Source organism: Chelon labrosus (genome assembly GCF_963514085.1).
Source record: "Chelon labrosus genome assembly, chromosome: 13".
Taxonomy (NCBI): domain Eukaryota; kingdom Metazoa; phylum Chordata; class Actinopteri; order Mugiliformes; family Mugilidae; genus Chelon; species Chelon labrosus.
Window position 1 is genome coordinate 25,682,887 of NC_140346.1, and position 16,571 is coordinate 25,699,457.

The 16,571-nt window shown below is 43.4% G+C and overlaps 1 protein-coding gene across 3 annotated transcripts; it reads right to left on the bottom strand.

Annotated features, from left to right (window-relative positions):
- Positions 1 to 2,985: 2,985 nt before the first annotated feature.
- On the bottom strand, positions 2,986 to 15,113 carry prdm10 (PR domain containing 10). Of its 3 annotated transcripts, none has more exons than XM_084558118.1 (23): positions 15,092 to 15,113; positions 13,793 to 13,934; positions 12,872 to 13,033; positions 12,607 to 12,666; positions 12,420 to 12,524; positions 12,090 to 12,258; positions 11,551 to 11,792; positions 11,024 to 11,224; positions 10,713 to 10,785; positions 10,484 to 10,601; positions 10,282 to 10,402; positions 9,808 to 10,077; positions 9,104 to 9,448; positions 8,766 to 8,921; positions 8,481 to 8,660; positions 8,281 to 8,391; positions 7,993 to 8,193; positions 7,752 to 7,895; positions 7,494 to 7,664; positions 7,255 to 7,338; positions 6,890 to 7,064; positions 6,705 to 6,802; positions 2,986 to 3,709 (listed from the first exon to the last, which is right to left on the bottom strand). In XM_084558118.1, exons 2-23 carry the CDS (start codon positions 13,862 to 13,864, stop codon positions 3,521 to 3,523), a joined length of 3,447 nt encoding a protein of 1,148 aa, XP_084414244.1. In that variant the 5' UTR covers positions 13,865 to 13,934; positions 15,092 to 15,113; the 3' UTR covers positions 2,986 to 3,520. The 3 variants fall into 3 exon arrangements, with proteins under 3 accessions (XP_084414244.1, XP_084414242.1, XP_084414243.1); XM_084558116.1 differs by having other exon boundaries at positions 2,987 to 3,709; positions 7,201 to 7,338; XM_084558117.1 differs by lacking the exon at positions 15,092 to 15,113 and adding an exon at positions 14,175 to 14,232 and having other exon boundaries at positions 2,987 to 3,709; positions 7,201 to 7,338.
- Between the last annotated feature and the right edge of the window lie 1,458 nt (positions 15,114 to 16,571).

Genomic DNA, 16,571 nt, shown 5'->3' on the forward strand with positions numbered 1-16,571 from the left:
AAAGAGAATAAGCTCAGCTACACTGACTTTGACATACGGTGTTGTCTCCTGCTTTGGGGTCCGGCCTCCGGCTGGACACACCTTCACATCCTACACATGTTGCTCTACTTTAATTTGACTAGCTCTTCTCAGTGATGCAGGACACAGTGCTACATCTAGGGCCACAGATGCCATTGCCTCCCGAGTGTGCAACCAGGGGATGAGGGGAGGAAAACAAAAGAAAATGGTTCTCGGGAAAAGTAAAGCGACACAGAGACTGATAACTGTGTGTAAAATAATGATTCTTTATTCAAATTAACAATAATGGCAACTAAAAACACTGGTCACAAACTAAACACAGCAGATAGGACAAACTAAAAGCGCCGCCACTCTGCAGGGGAAAAAAAAAAAAAAGCACAGGAAAATCCAAGAGACAAAACAAACCAAAAACACTCCCACACCTGGGAGGAAACACCAAGAAAGATTAACAATGTCTTTTCCACAGAAAAGATTAGCTAGTACTTCACCGTTAATACGATCACCAACAGACAAAGCCAAGCCTCACGCCTCCTCCACCACCACCACCTCTCCTCCGCCTCACCTCTCCTCCACTCTTTAACCAAGATCAGCTGATTACCTGAGTGGTCAGAGCAGGGGCGATCACCTGGAGGAGGAGAGTGGGAGACAGAGACACAAACTAGGGCCGTAACAGATGCCTACAGAACCGCTAATGACCATGTTTACATGGTTTTTAGTATCCCGATTTTGATCGGGTTTTTGAAGTATCCCGTTTTTGTGTTTGTCCATGTAAACACCATATCCCGGATATGCTCAAAGCCGGGATAAGCCTCAAAACCGGGATACTAAAGACCATGTAAACGTAGTCAATGGTCAGTCAAACAAGCAGTCGGTGTAGAAAAGAGAGACGTCTGATCATAGCGGACATAAGCGTTCTACCTCCACAAGGAAAACAATAAAAGAGAAAGAAACATGACACCATCATGGGATCAGCTTTAAGCCACTCTGCTGAAAAGAGAACTGTGAAATTCCACTTCACTGCCCTCTTTCCTCACCTGGCACAGCTCCTTCATATATACAGTGGGGAAAATAAGTATTTGATACACCGCCGATTTTGCAAGTTTCCCCCTTTATAAAGAATGGAGAGGTCTGCAACAACACTTCAACTGTGAAAGACAGAATCTAAAACAAAATCCAGAAAATCACATTGTATATGAAATAAGTATTTGATACAATAGAAAAACATAACTTAATATTTAGTACAGATCCAATTACAGAGATCAAACATTTCCTATAGTTCTTGACCAGGTTTGCACACACTGCAGCAGGGATTCTGGCCCACTCCTCCATATCTTTCAGGTTTCGAGGCTGTAGCTGGGCAACACGGAGTTTAAGCTCCCTAAAAGGATTTTCTATGGTGTTCAAGTCTAGAGACTGGCTAGGCCACTCCAGGACCTTGAAATGCTTCTTACGGAGCCACTCCTTAGTTCCCCTGGCTGTGCATCCTTGTTCTTCCTCCAAACACAGCGAGTGGAGTTTATACCAAAAAGTTCACTTTTGGTCTCATCTGACCCCATGACCTTCTCCCATGCCTCCTCTGGATCATCCAGATGGTCATTGGCAAACTTCGGACAGGCCTGGACGTGTGTTGGCTTGAGCAGGGGGACCTTGCATGTGCTGCAGGATTTTAATCTATGACGGCGCAGTGTGTTACTCGTGGTAACTGACTCGTCTTGAGTCTCTTCCATTTTCTAATAATTGCACCAACAGTCCTGTAGCCTATCCCAGCTTTGTGCAGGTCTACAATTTTGTCTCTGGTGGCTCTTTGGTCTTGGCCATGGCGGAGAGGTTGGAGTCTGATTGATTGAGTGTGAACAGGTGTCTTTTATACAGATAACGAGTTCAAACTGGTGCAGTTAATTAATACAGGTAACGAGTAGAGGATAGGAGGGCTTCTTAAAGACAAACTAACAGGTCTGTGAGAGCCAGAATCCTTGCTGGTTGGTAGGTGATCAAATACTTATTTCGTGCGATAAAATACAAATTAATTATTTAAAAATCACACAATGTGATTTTCTGGATTTTTTTTAGATTCTGTCTCTCACAGTTGAAGCCCATTTAGGAGTTCATGCTTTTTGTTTTTGATGAGGCAGAATGTGGAAAACCACGGCATCATTCATTATAATTTTCGCACTAAAATTTGAGAATTTTTACGGCACAAAATGTGCAAAACAAACTTGTAGTGGTGGCTTGAGTTTGAGCAACAAAACTCATGGAATGCATTTACACATCCCATGTTAATGAATGCCGTTTTAAGTTTCAGGTGCTTGCACCACCTCAACCTTGTAAACTCTTCCCCTTCTGGCCTCCGCTAAGGTATTTTTATTGATCTTGTTTGCACTACTATTTGTGCATACGAATTTAAGTTAAATATTTCAAATAACTTGTGTAGTGTAGTCCTTTTTGCTCAAGTGTGTAAAGCGATTCGAACTCTGTGCTGATAAATACATCCAGTATATACACATAGAAAACAGCAATAATTAGATTAGAACGCGTGATTGCCCTCAGTAGCTCACCACGCTATCCCAGAGCAGTTTAGACGAGTCGGTGTAAAATTTGCATATTACGTTTGGCGTTGTGGGTTGTGTTTCCAATGTTTGTATGCAAATAATTTAGTTGTGTGCCAACAAAATCATAAATCTAAATTATAGGGTGAACACATCCTTGGCAGCACCTTCCAAGTTATTTGAGCTATTTGGTGTGACATTCCTGGTTCCCGCTGACGCACACAGCCTGACACCCTGTGGGTGGTAGAGACGGTTCAATCAGGCAGACTGCATCTTAAAGATCTAATCACACTAAAGTCTAACCTGTTTCCACTTCTTTTATTTCTAGATAAATATAACATTGTTTTAGTTACTGTCTCTTGTAAGGTGACACTGGGTGCTGTGGATTATTATTTTATTATTTTTGAAGAACGGCACCAATAATCTTTGCTTTACTAAATGTTTTAGACATGAAACAGTCTTCCATACTTTAAACGCACATCATATATTAGCAGCAGTATGCTCACATACAACACAGGGTGCATGAGGAGCAGCAAGGGACAAAAAAACATTTTTGGACATTTTATATTATGTAAGAAATACTTGGAACATTATAAATGAGCTTCACTCTGTTTTAATGAAAAGTCTACATTTTCCAGTGCATGTTTTCAAAACATCTCAGGGTATTTATTCTTTTATTCTGTTCAAAAATCAGATGTCACATTTTCTCTGTCGGCTAAGTTTATTTTCGTCACAGAGTCCTAGAGCAGCTTGCAGCACAACGGCCTTCCTCGACGTCGTAACACATTACAAACACATAAAACTGTGCCGGTCCATTTTATCTCTGTATGTACACAAATCTACACCCAGATGCGTATTTGTTCACTCGTGGTGCACGAAAAAGCTGCTGAAGACGACATGCAGGATCAGTCTGTGGGTCTGCATCGGACCTGAAACGTTCCTCGTCACTGTTGAGTTCATGGTTTCGTGATGTGAACTTCACTGCTGCCACTCCCGTTGGTGGTTGTGGTGATGATGTACTGCGTGGTGGCTTGCTGACTGGTCGGCTGCTGCTCCAGGTGTTCGGTGTGGGTTTGGCTTGCACTCTGAGGAGCGGCCTGTTTTGACTCCAGCTCGCTCTGATTTTCGGAGATAACGTAGTGTGTCTACAGGGCAGAAAACGTTTTTTTTTTTTTTTAGTTACACGATAAAATGAAACTCCCATCTGCCACCAATACCGACAGGTATTAAAAGATGTGTGGACAGAACAACAGAACGGTAAAAAACAACAAAGGAAATAAATGCGAGCACATAAATAATTAAACAAGGTAAATAGCATCACACTGGTTTTCACTTAGCACTGCCCGGGACGCAGATAAATAAAATAACGTGGCAGAGAATACTGAACTCAACATCAGGGGCCTCATGTACAAAGACTTGTGCGGATTTCCTACTGGAACGTGAAGCACATTTCCTGGAATTGAGCGCACATGTTGTACCTGACCCCTCCCTGGCCAAGCCCACTTTTTTAATATGCAAATTATATTTATATTGACACTGCACCCGAGTTAACCTCTCTGCACGATCAGAAAATGAAAACATAAGAATGAGTAAGGCGGGAAAAAAGAAGAACTTCAAAGAAAGCGAATTGGAGACGCTACTCAATGGAGTGGAGGTTCGCAAAAATATACCCTCTGGCACCAGAGGTGGCAAGTAACGAAGTACAAATACTTTGTTACTGTACTTAAGTAGATTTTTCAGGTATCTGACGACTTTTTACTTTTACTCCCTACATTTGTACACAAATATCTGTACTTTCCACTCCTTACATTTGAAAAACAGGCTCGTTACTTTTGTAACCTCCACGGATGACAAGACGTAAAAGATGTGACATGATCGGACATGACTAGAGCATCAGACTAGTGAAGGAAAGTCAACGATGCGCTGCCTGTGTTCTTCTTCTACTGTTTTGAACAGGCAGCCTGTTGATTAGTTTGAGCTCTGCTGCCACCTAGTGACTGGAGGCTTGTTTATTGTTCAAGTATCAATAGCGACATTAATACTGAAAGTCCACCTGACCCCTCTATTTGAGAACTACTGGTCTAATGTGAAAAAAAAAATGAGGTATGGTGTGGTTTTTGTTGCTATCGTTAGCTTTTTGAGGATTTTTTGGAAGATAGTTTACAACGTTAGCAATGCTATGGGAACACACCGTTTAGATAGTTTATAGCTAACACTAGCTAGGGGTTTAAAAACAACAACCCAGCAACCCTCAGTTTATTATTATCAATTATTCAATTCAATTCAATTCAATTTTATTTATATAGCGTCAATAACAATACAAATCGTCTCAAGACGCTTTACAAAAACCCGGCCTGAAACCCCCAGAGCAAGCCTGAAGGCAACGGTGGCAAGGAAAAACTCCCTTTTAACAGGAAGAAACCTCGAGCAGAACCCAGCTCATATGGAGGGACCCATCTGCCTAAGGCCAGCCGGGTACAGACAGAAGAAAGAGAGAAGAGAAGAGAACAGCAAGATAAACATACATCTGTCATAGATACACATATCTGACTAAAGCGTACATGTGGACAATTAGCGTACAATTATCCAGATGCTCATGCAGGACATCTGGTCAGTTCAGTCTAGATTATTCTGCTAGAACCTTTTCATTTTGCAAAATTATCTACGGATGAATTGTTTCATTAATGGCAAAATAATTTTTACTTTTTACTTAAGTACATTTCATAGCCTGTACTTTCTTACTTTTATTTGAGTAAAGGAGTTGAATCAGTACTTCTACTTTTACCAGAGTATTTCTTTACACAAGTATCCATACTTTTACTTAAAGGAACAGTATGTAGGATTGTGGCCAAAACTGGCCAAAACTGGTACTGCAATCACTTTCAAAATACTGTAGAACGGTGTATCCCCTCAGCCTCCCCCCTGACTCGAGGTTGCCAGCTAAGCTGCAGGATCCAGCAGGAACGTAGGCTGCTACAAGGAGCTTCCAATGGCATGTGACGAGTCCTACACAGTAAGTTTTTTTTTTCTGTTAATAAAGTTTATGCTTCATGAGAGATGTTTTGCGAAGTAATTATGTATCGCAAAAATTTACTAATGGCGATTAGCCAAATATTTCGTAAAGATGTACTGTAATACCACATTTCAGTCGGAACATAGATTGTTTTCATACCCTGCTAGTGGTGCGATATAAAGCTTTTTATGAACGCATTTAGCACGGGCGACCATGGAAAATCCACTGTCTATATGTACGGAAGCACGGGGCTTTTAGCCTATACCAACAAACATGGTAGAATATAGCATCCAAAAGTCGAGGGTCAATTCCATGCCATTCCGGACTTTGTCACGACGTATTTCGGATTCATAACGAGGTCTTTTAGGTTTAGTAACGTTATACATGTTTTATCCGACACGTTCGTAGCTGCAGCTGTGGTAACTAGAGCAGAGCTGGCAACCCGGATGACAAAACTCTACTGACTTCGTGATTGGTAGATAGCTGGAGGGTGGCGCCTCAGGCAAAAACACAACATGACAACATCAACATCAGTTGAGGGCTGCAACTCTCACTTTTAAATGACAATATCCTGGCCGGACCACTGTTGTCAGTGATATAAGTATTTGAAATGAACATGATTTCTTCATGTCTCCCAGCATCACCTCTAAGTGTCGCCAAAGGATCAACAGCCGTAGAAGCCAGCGTACGGCAGCCATGAGGTTGGCGTGAGGCATGTACATGTTTGCGGTAATTTCACTCTTGATACATCTGTACTTTTCCGTGAACAAGAACGTACAGGCTTTTGTGTGCACGCACCCTTAGTACATGAGGCCCCAGGTGATTAAATACCATAAAATGTTTTATGTTTGACAAGAACATAAAATGTCCTAGCAGCAAAAATGCTCAAACTAACTGTCAGAACTGGTGTTTGTTTATGGATCTTCGGGGTATTTGCTGTAACATGAATCTGACAGTATTATCATTTTAGTTTTTACAGCATATCCATGTGATCCTACTAATAACTTCAAATGCTTGTCAGTATTTGTACCAGCTTCTCTTGCAGGGTTGAAAACAAGATATGTTTTAGAATGCTTTTTAGGTTGCATTTAAATATTAATTATTTAACTGTATGAGCACTCACTCACCGTTTTCACCTGGTTGCTGTTGACTCCAGATACAGGGGTGCTAGCCTCAGCTATCACATACTGTGCATGAGGTAGAGCCATCATCTGGATCTCAGATGCTGGAACATTAAGAGGTTTGGAGATTAACATGACTGACATTACGATTCACAGGCCTTGGCTGGATGTGGGAGCAGTGCAGGACTCACGGTAGCCTCGGTAGTTCCAGTTTCCAGGTATGTAAGCGTGCTGCACAGTCCCCTGCTGCTGGCTGCTGCTAGTCTGGAGAGTGTGGCTCTGAGCTAAAGTGACCGGGGTGAGCTGGGCAGGACTCAGCTCCTGACTTGTCTGCTGGGAGGTGGGGCTTAGAGGCTGACCAGAAACCTGAAAGAGGGACAGGAGATGGTAATAATTTGGAGATTGAACCTCAGACTTTCCTAAAACAATTTCAAAATTACCTGCTATGTGGTATAAATCACTTGTATGTCATAAACTACTCATCTATGCAAAGTGGGTTTACCTGGATGGCACCTTGTCCAGTGCCCGAGGGCTCAGTGACCTGAATGTGCTGTACCTGGATGGAGTGCTGACTGTATCCATGAGGGTCATGCAGCTGGCTCACGTCTACTGTTGGATGTTGGGAATGAGGGGATGTAGCCTGTGAGACAGACAGAATATAACAAGCGCTGTTAATATTTTATTTGCACGTCTAAAATTCACAGTGCAGCAAGATAGCTTATATACTGGCTACTCTGTATTTTTAACCCTCTATAAGACGCGCAGATGTTTTAGACCAGATTTTCTTTATCTTACCGGAGCTACTTGGACCACCTGGAGTTGGATGTGTTGCGGCTGGGACAGGCTGCCTCCCGCCTGAGTGACGGGGATGTACTGGATCCTCTGGTAGTCTCCCTGCGCCGTTCTGTAGTCTGTGGTCATTGTTTGAGAAAGCTCCGTCATGGCCTGGGTCAACAAGTCTGTGGTCTGCAAGAGAAAAAGGAACAAACTATTAACATCACACTTGTTAATATTTGGGTGGATATTACTGATGAATGTAACAGTACAACTTACAACTACAGCCTCAGCCGTGGTGCCATCTGCACTGATGACGGCAGGGGCACTACTGATTACGGCTGTGGTCAGGGGAGCCTGGATGGTGTTGGCCATCTGGGCAAACTCTGGATGCTTTTTCCTGATGTGCTGCACCATTTTAGTCTGAGAAGCGAAAACAGGGAAGGTAATTTTATTGGAAACTACTGCAAAAACTCTAGAACAAGAGAAAAATACCCATTTAATGAAGCTTCACACCAACCTTGCTGCTATATTGTTTGGCGCAGTGGGGGCAGCAGACCGGCGCGCTGGCAATAGTACCAGTCAGCTGGGTGTGTGTGCTCAGCATAGGGTCGGGCTCACCAGGGGCAGCTGGGCGCAATTTACGAATGCTGGGAGGCAATTCTTCTCCAGGATGGTTTTTCAGTATATGGGCTTTTCTCTTACTGGCACTCTTATAAACCTGCAGAGAGACCAGTTCGTTAGACACACTCATCGTCTCACAGTGTATAATATGCATATAAATTAAATAACCTTGAAAAAAACAAACCTTATCACAATACTGGCAGAAGTAATCCCTGTTAGGCTTGATAATTGGCAGCGTTAGTTCAGGCACATCATCAATACGCATCTCCGGATGACGCTTGGACAAATGATTAACCTGGAACCAGAAAAGTAAAGCTAAGTGCACTGGAATTCAAGATAAAAGCAAACAGATAAATAGAATCGTATCTGTGAGTTGCATCTCACCAGCATCCCTCTGCGTCTGAATCCCATCATGCACACTCTGCATTTGAACATGAAGCTCTCGAAGTCGGTGGTGGGCACCTTCAGCTTCAGGGTCTTGGAGCGGTGGATCCGGTCGGCCTTCTTGGCCTCTCGGTCTGGATTGTGCATACGTTGCATGTGCTCCCGCAGCTTATCTTTCCTCTTGATGTCAAAGGAAAATAAATATCACATAAGAACATATACACAGACACACACAGACACACACACACACAAGCGCACATACTAACAGTATACTCGTTATGTTACCTTGAATTGTTTGCCACACGTCGAGCAGAGGAAGTCCTTGCGGTCAGAGTGGCGCAACATGTGCAAACGCAGCTTGTCTGGGCGGCAGAAGGCCTTTTCACAGTCGGGGCACTGAAAGATCTTCTCTGAGTGGAAGCAGCGGATGTGCTTCTTTACCTGAGGAAGAGAACATGTGAGAAACTGAGAATATATCCACCTTAAACTTCCAACCTCTACCACGTTAGGCAATTATTTCAATTCTAGTGTCCTCAGACAATAAAGACAGTATCTATCTATCTATCTATCTATCTATCCTCTTCTCATCATGTCTAGCTTTGCAGAATACACGCATCACTAACCTGGATGAAGTCAGTAAATGTCTTCTTGCAGGACGGACAGGTGTAGCAGCCGTCCACAGCATGCACCCCTACGTGGTCTTTGAGCAGGTCCAGCCTTTCAAAGGTTTCTGGGCACAACAGACAAGAGTAGGAGCGGTTCTCCGTGTGCACCAGCAGATGATCCTCCAGGGACGAGTCGCTCATGAAGCTCTTGCTGCAAATGTGGCACGAAAAGGCGTAGGCGTCCCGGCCGTGGACGCGCAGGTGCTGATCCAGCTTGTCTTTGTCCCTGAAGGCCTTGCCGCAGTGGGTGCACTTAAAAGGGCGAAAACTCTTCCTGATGAAAAGATGCTGCCGCGCTGCGTTCTGTGACAGAGAAGAAAGAAGCACAACTTATAGGAAACCTAAACAATGTTTTCAGGCGTGGATGAGCTGAGACACAGTCAGGAAGAGGCTGATAGATGCAATGGAGTGTGCAGGAGGGGCTGCATCCTCAAATGTCATGTGAACACTGGCACCATGAAAAATGACAAAAGGAATCTTTCAATCTTAGGTTTTTCTGACAACCTCCAGGTCCCACCTACCTGCACATCCATCTGGGAGGGAAGCACGCATTGAGGAAAAGAGACACACTGTTGTAAAGCAAGCCATGGCCACTATGACGCAAATTAATCTAAATCAAAAACTCTGCTGCATTTCAGAAAACGACGCGTCTCCAGTTTTACCCGAATTCTCTTGGCACGACGCATGTCCTGTGTGGTGAGATGAGCATCTGACTGACTGCTCTGAGTCGGGTCGTCCTTTAGCGGGACTTGCAGGTCCGCGTTGGAGGGTGGCGTTACGGACTTTGGGACCTGACCCCCGTCGGCAGGTAGGAGCTGACCCTGTGCCTCGGTCCCAGCCTCCACCTCCGGCTCCATCTCCACCACCTTCAGCCCGTTCTGAGCTCCCTCTCCTCGCTCCTCCAGAGGTTTCTCTGTCAGTTCCAGCATTTCCTGATTAAAAAAAAAAAAAGGTCATTACAAAAAATTCATAAAAATCTTGTCAGTAACACTATTTAAGTCTTGTGTTTCTCATTTATTCATTGTATTATTACTATACTAACTTATTAAATCTACTATTTAATCTGTCAATTAGCTTTTCCATTAATCATTCAGTCGTCTACAAAATATGTGATTCATCAACAATGTGCGCCTTACTGTCGTCTTGTCCCCACTGGGGTCCACTGGTGGATCCAAACGTATAAATTTAGGTGGTCGTCCAGGCCGTCTTCCTGTCCCAAATCTCTTTCTGCCTCGTCCTCGGCCCCGGCCTCTGGATCTAACAGAGAGGAGTCACGGTGAAGACGTCATATGGACTCGAATGTTGTAGAAATTAGAGTTGAAATATGTATGTTTTTACCTGCTAACAGAATTTAACTTGTCGTCGTGCATGTTTAGATGCTGCTGCAGTTGTTCAGAGCTCACAAAACGGCGGTTGCACTCATAACAAGGCCAGTTCTTCTCCTGCTCCCGGAGCACTGAGGAAACAAGAGCAAGTCAGGACCCTGGTAGCAGTTTTGTGACGGGATGTGTCCCAGCGCTGAGGGTGTTGACATTGAGCAAAGTAAGTACAGAGTGCCGTGACTCACCTTTTCTCTCTTCTTCTGTAACATCGTGGATCTTTTGATTTACAAACTCTGCATATGATGCCGCGTACCACACCTGCAAAAGCAAATCTCATCAAAACACAAACTTCAAAAGCTTTTTTTTACACTGAGTCACTTTTGTTTTAGCTCTGGTTTGCCTCCATCGCATGTTGAGAAAGATAGAAGACTCCTAACTTGAAATAATCTGAATATTTCTAACATTGCTGCATGATACTGTACAAAACTGCTGTAAATGATAATGGACGCAGGGTCACTTATGAAGCAGAACATGTAATGCACCACGCAGCACCGACCTTAAGCTCTTGCTTGGGTTGGATGTTCTTGATGGTTGTGTAAAATATTTCGGAGCCGTACTGATAGGCCACCAAATTCTGCTCCAGGTGATTCTGAGCGGGCCTCACAAACATCATCCAGTTACAGCTGTCTTCATCAGAGAGGTCCAACCACATGTCGTCAGACTTCTCTGCATCCTTCTCTCCATCCAACATGCACAACTAAGAGAGGAGACAAAAAAAAAGATCAATATTCCAAGTCAAAATAGGTCCTACTTTCCCATAAATAATGTCATTTCTCCTGACCAGGAGGTATTGCTGTCTAATAGCAGAATTTGCAGGGTTTCAGGTGAAATGGGACCTTTTTAATCAAATCCAATGGCAGAAGGTATGTGTATTATTATTTATAAGTCTTTAATCTAGCATTTAGAAGTTCATGGACTGTTCAAACAGAATGGCAGATCTGTGTGCGGCTGCTTAAATCACTTTTACATGGACATCTTCAGTGCAGTCCAATAGAAACAAGTGCTGAATTAGGGCTGTCTTACTTTTAAGTGAATGTAGTGGTCCTGGAGTTCGCTCTGCGGGACCAGGGGCCCCTCCACAGGGCCAAACTGTGTGCGCTTCGGGATGCGCCTCTTGGAGAACACTCCGCCCAGGAACCGATCGATGTAGAGGACCAGAGGCAGACTGGCCCTTGCCTTGGACATCACTGGCCGGTTGGGGATGGGGTGCAGAGGGCCGTGCTTCAGACAGTCTGAGAGGTTAGCACTGTTGCACTCCTCGCACCCTGGGAAGCAACGAGAAGTACAAATGAAATGAAAAGGCAGAATCACCACAACAGATAAAAAATAGTTAAGGTGGTGTACTTGCTCTACTATGAAAATAAAAACTCTCATTAACAAATGCTGCCACTGTGCAGGTTAATATTTCAAATATAGCTTATTTAGGGCGCCACCTGGTGTCGCATTCTGCTTATGAACTGAACTGAAACAGAACATCTGTGATTTCTACACTAGACGGTCCACGCTGAACATCTTCTGCTTGTTTCCAGTGAGTTTTAACGACTGTGGACGACGTCACTCACAGAGGCTGTGAGGGTTGAATGACTGACGCTGACTCGGCTCCCAGTCATCCATCTCAGAGTCTTCGTCCTCATCTTCATCGGAGTCGTCTGTGGAGTCCGTGGCTCCGAGGGGACTGGTGGGAGGGTCTGCGATGTCAGCCATGGATGTGAGCGAGTTGGACAGCTGCTCCTGTTCGTGACGATTGAAAATCATTAAATTTTTTTGCCTTGTAAATGCATCATGCGCTTATTCATGCTTATGTTTCTCTATATGATAGAGCGTCTGTTAAAAGAGAAAACAGACAAATGCTATTTATGTCTGGAAATCTAAACAAAAAGCTGTGTCCTCACCTGGGAAACTGGCTCCAAGATGGCTTGTGGAGCTTCTGCCACATTACTGAGAACATGCAGATTGGCCGCGTTCATGTTCTGCCCACTCGGCAGCAGAACTGTGACCTACGAAAGAGATTCAGATGCTTTATCGTGCAATAAAAACGATGTGGCACACAATGATTGTGACGATGCATGGTTAACTTACCTGCTGAGTCGTACCATCCTGCTGAATATAAGCCACCTGCGGCTGATCGGCAAACACAGTCTGGAAGAAAAACGTAGAACAACGTCGTGCTTCAAATGTAATACTTGTACATGTGGAATAAAACTATTTTTGAAAACACATAGACGGCCGAGAATGACTCTTACAAAAGCACAGTTGTAAACACTGAATCCCACCTGCCCCAACATGTTGCTCTTGTTATGAATGGCATCTTATTATCTCCTGAAAACAGTCCCCCCTTTCATACCTGAGTGCCATCTGCAGGGTGTATGTAGACCAGTGTGTGCTCTGCAGACTCCACTGAGGTATAGGAGTTCCCGTCTGCTGTGTAAACCACCTGCTGCTGTCCTCTGTCCGTCTGATCTCCACTGTACACGATCTGGGCCACGGTGCCGCCTTCAAAATGCACCTGTATGCATGCAATACAAATTATGGCAACCATTAATTTTTGGCCACTACCTAGTTTGGGGTTTAGTTATTTATATTAAACATGCTGCATCTTTTAAATGCGTATGTCTCCGATCTAGCAACTTCAGACACAGTTCAAACCATACCTGTCAAGTATCCGGTTTTGGCCGGGAAAGTCCCGTATTATACCTTTCTTTCCCGCCGTCCTCCCGTATTAGTATTTTCCCGTAAATCTCCCGTATTTTAACCTGCGTTATTAAAAAATAATAATACCCCGGGCCCAATCTGAGCTCTGTCACTAGCTTCGCGATAGCTGCCACCTTCAGCAGCCTACTACAGGTACTGTAGGTGGCAGTTGTTGCGAGGTTAGTGTGTGACGTCAGATGATGAGTGACAACGCGAGAAAAAAAAGAAAAAAACAGAGACGGATGATGGACGCCACGACAGAGAAGGCGCTCCTCCTGCCAAAAAAACAAAACCCTCATGTAAATCTGATTAATCCAGGTGTGTCTGATTATTGCGGTTGTGACTACTGAGGTCAGGCACACCTGGATTAATCAGTTTGTCCAATAATGGCAGACAGGACAACAAAGGAGCTGGCTGAAGTTCAGGAAGTAGCGCAGCTGTGCATAAAGCCAGTTGTAGTTTATAAGTGGTTGACAAGTGGTGATTTTAGCAGCTTTCTTGTACACCTGTCTTAAAATGTAAGGGATACTGGAGCAGGTACTTGACAGACACAGTTCAAACAGTGATAGCAGACCTGTGTGGGGTTGCCCGAATCATTGTTAACGGCCTGACTCCACACGGTGGACGGTTCCTGCTTGGTCTCCATGGCAGCGCGGTGCCAAGCCTGCAGCCGACAACGTCACTGATCACTTCCCTCTCGAGACAACCAGGGACGCCTGCGATGGACACAGATAAGAGGATTTACGTGATTTTAATGGCATTGTGATGATGGCTTATGAACAGTAAAACACAGATTTAGATTTTAGAGTGAATATGAGACTTCCACGTCATAGATGGTCAAAATTATGAATACATGGGGTAATATTGTATGGAAATATGTTTGTTTTTTTTGTACAAATACTGACATGCTTGAGGAAATCTATGAATGCACAGAAGGTGTGCATTTACTTCCACACCTTCATCAATGTCATGTTATACACTGGACTTGTCTTGTGTAGTGGAGGCTGTTCAGCTGCATCAATGAGGCAGTGCAGCAGCCACCTCCGGGCTGACTGGCACTGAATTTAACCCCACATGCCATCTGAAACTGAAATCTCGAGTCCCCAAGGCACAGTTTCGCTCGTCTCACAAGACATGCACGCCAAAATAAACCAGCGTGTCTGTTCGCGCACAGAGAGCGGTCACACAAGACTCTCAGCGGGGGTACGAGGGAAAAGGCGGTTTGGCTCACAAGGCCGCCCGGGAAACGGCGTCTAAATACAACCGTATGTCGACACAAAAACCACGATGAAAAGTCACGACTCTTTAAACTCATTCAGAAATCTAGTTGGTATTATCGATAATAAATTCGATTCCCCCCCTATTTTAACCCCGCAGGTTCTCGGTCCCAACCGGACCATACCACAAAAACCAGCGTCGCAGAAACCCGGGCATTTACTGCACCGCAACATTAGCATTACGGCAATATAGTCCCGTTGTAAGGCCGCACATTGGGACAAACATAACTTGTCAGGCCGCAACACACTGGCCACGTTTTGATTTTTCACGCAGCAGCGGTTTTGAAGCGCCAACGGTCCGATTTATTTGGGTAAACCCACCCGTCCCCCATTCCTAGTTGAGCCCAGCCCTTCAAGTCTACTGTGTGAACAAGGAAGAACGGGCTCCATTTTGGGTGGGACTAACAACAACGGCTACATCCGAAGAGACCTACAGAGAAATAATACATTTTCTGTCGCGTACTAATGCGCTAAAACAACCCGCACATTTAATCAACATTTACAGAGAGACTATGGAGCAGTCGAGCGTCAGAACTGGTCGTTAACTAATCCCTGGTTTTCTTACATTTTGTGCAAAACGTACAAGTTGTTCTTACCTCAGAATGGTAGCTGCAGAGATGGCCGCATTGCATATATTAACATAATCTACCTAGCAACACGCCGGAGCGTGGTTTCTGATTGGTGGACATTTACTTTGTTGCTAAAGTCAACTTTGGCTATTTTACAACATTATTTTTTACATTTTAAGTTTACCTGTTTGTCGAAGTATTTAAGTATTTTAACAGTTACTCATATTGTATTATAATAAACGTAAATGATCTACATGTTAACCCCAGTGTTTCTTCAGTTGTTATAACTTTTCAATTTTAGTTGCAACAATTGCAGCCAATCAGAAAATTTATCTCCTACGCTTGTCCAATTAAAATAAACCTGCTGCCCAAAGAGTTGTTTTCAGATCTAACACTCTGCTTCCTTTTGTTTTGTGTCATCATTTCACCTTGTATCGCATTTGCTGTTAAATATAAATTATTTCTCTATATTTCGAAAAGGTAAGAAGTTTCCTACGGTAAAATATGACGGTTTACACCAATTTAATCAGATTTGTGGTATTTAGTGCCCCGTAGTGGTCGTATAGCGGCATTGCAACATAAATACCGACACTTCCGGTGAATATTTTCAAAATACGAGTTTCAAAAAGGATCTTACTAAACACAAATAGTCATGGTGTTAAATTTTAAAGTTGTCACGTCCACATTTTTCAGTGAAAATAATTCAGACATTTATACTTATTTATAATTTTAGGTTGCTTCTGTTTCTTTTCTGTTTGTGACAGTTCATTTTAAATCCTATAATTCCTTAATCTGGCCACTAGAGGGAGACAAACACTCATAAGTGTACTCCTAATGTTTACTGTACCAAAAAGATGAGGAATTAGCGAAGAATTGTATCAGTGAATAGTTCGGATGGTGAAATACAGATTAGAGAGAAAGCATCCACACCCATTTACCTTTCCAACACTTTACTGTATTGCAAATTTAAACATAAATGTCCCTTTTTGCCAATCTGACTAGCTCAGTAACCCACAATCCGATTGTATGTGATTTTATTTTAGACATTTATAACAAGTTAAACTTTCTATATATAATATTATTCTGATCCTTTGCCATTGTGCTCTAAATTGTAGTCCGGTGCTTCTTGTTTGCATTAATTATCCCTGAGCTGCATTTAAATCTTGTTTGGAGTCCAAACCTGGCAAATTGAACTGACTGAACATACAGATAGGTGCACATAAGACCCACAAATTCACACTGCATCTCAGGACACACACAAAAAAAACCCATAAAGTCAAAGGGACTCTCAGTAGGTCATGTGTATGATAACATCTGAAAGTGTGTGTTTGCAGGAAGACGTGGCTTCTGGAATTGTGAAATTAATGAAGTTGGGAACCACTAGGACAGTATTTTTAATTGGACCACTCAAGAAGGGCCTCTTGCATAACTTAAAAAGTCCTCTGTAGAAATGAGAGGACCTCTCAGAAGTACAACCGCCTCAGCATCACTCCATCAATCAAGACTT

Bases quoted from the DNA above. Each gene is read 5' to 3' on its own strand.
- prdm10 (XM_084558116.1), bottom strand. From the start codon at position 13,864: ATGGAGACCAAGCAGGAACCGTCCACCGTGTGGAGTCAGGCCGTTAAC. The intron at 8,392-8,480 runs GTGAGATGCAAC...TTCTGGTTCCAG, and splicing joins TCAGACGCAGAGGGATGCTG to GTTAATCATTTGTCCAAGCG. The intron at 7,896-7,992 runs GTTGGTGTGAAG...TTCGCTTCTCAG, and splicing joins CCAAACAATATAGCAGCAAG to ACTAAAATGGTGCAGCACAT.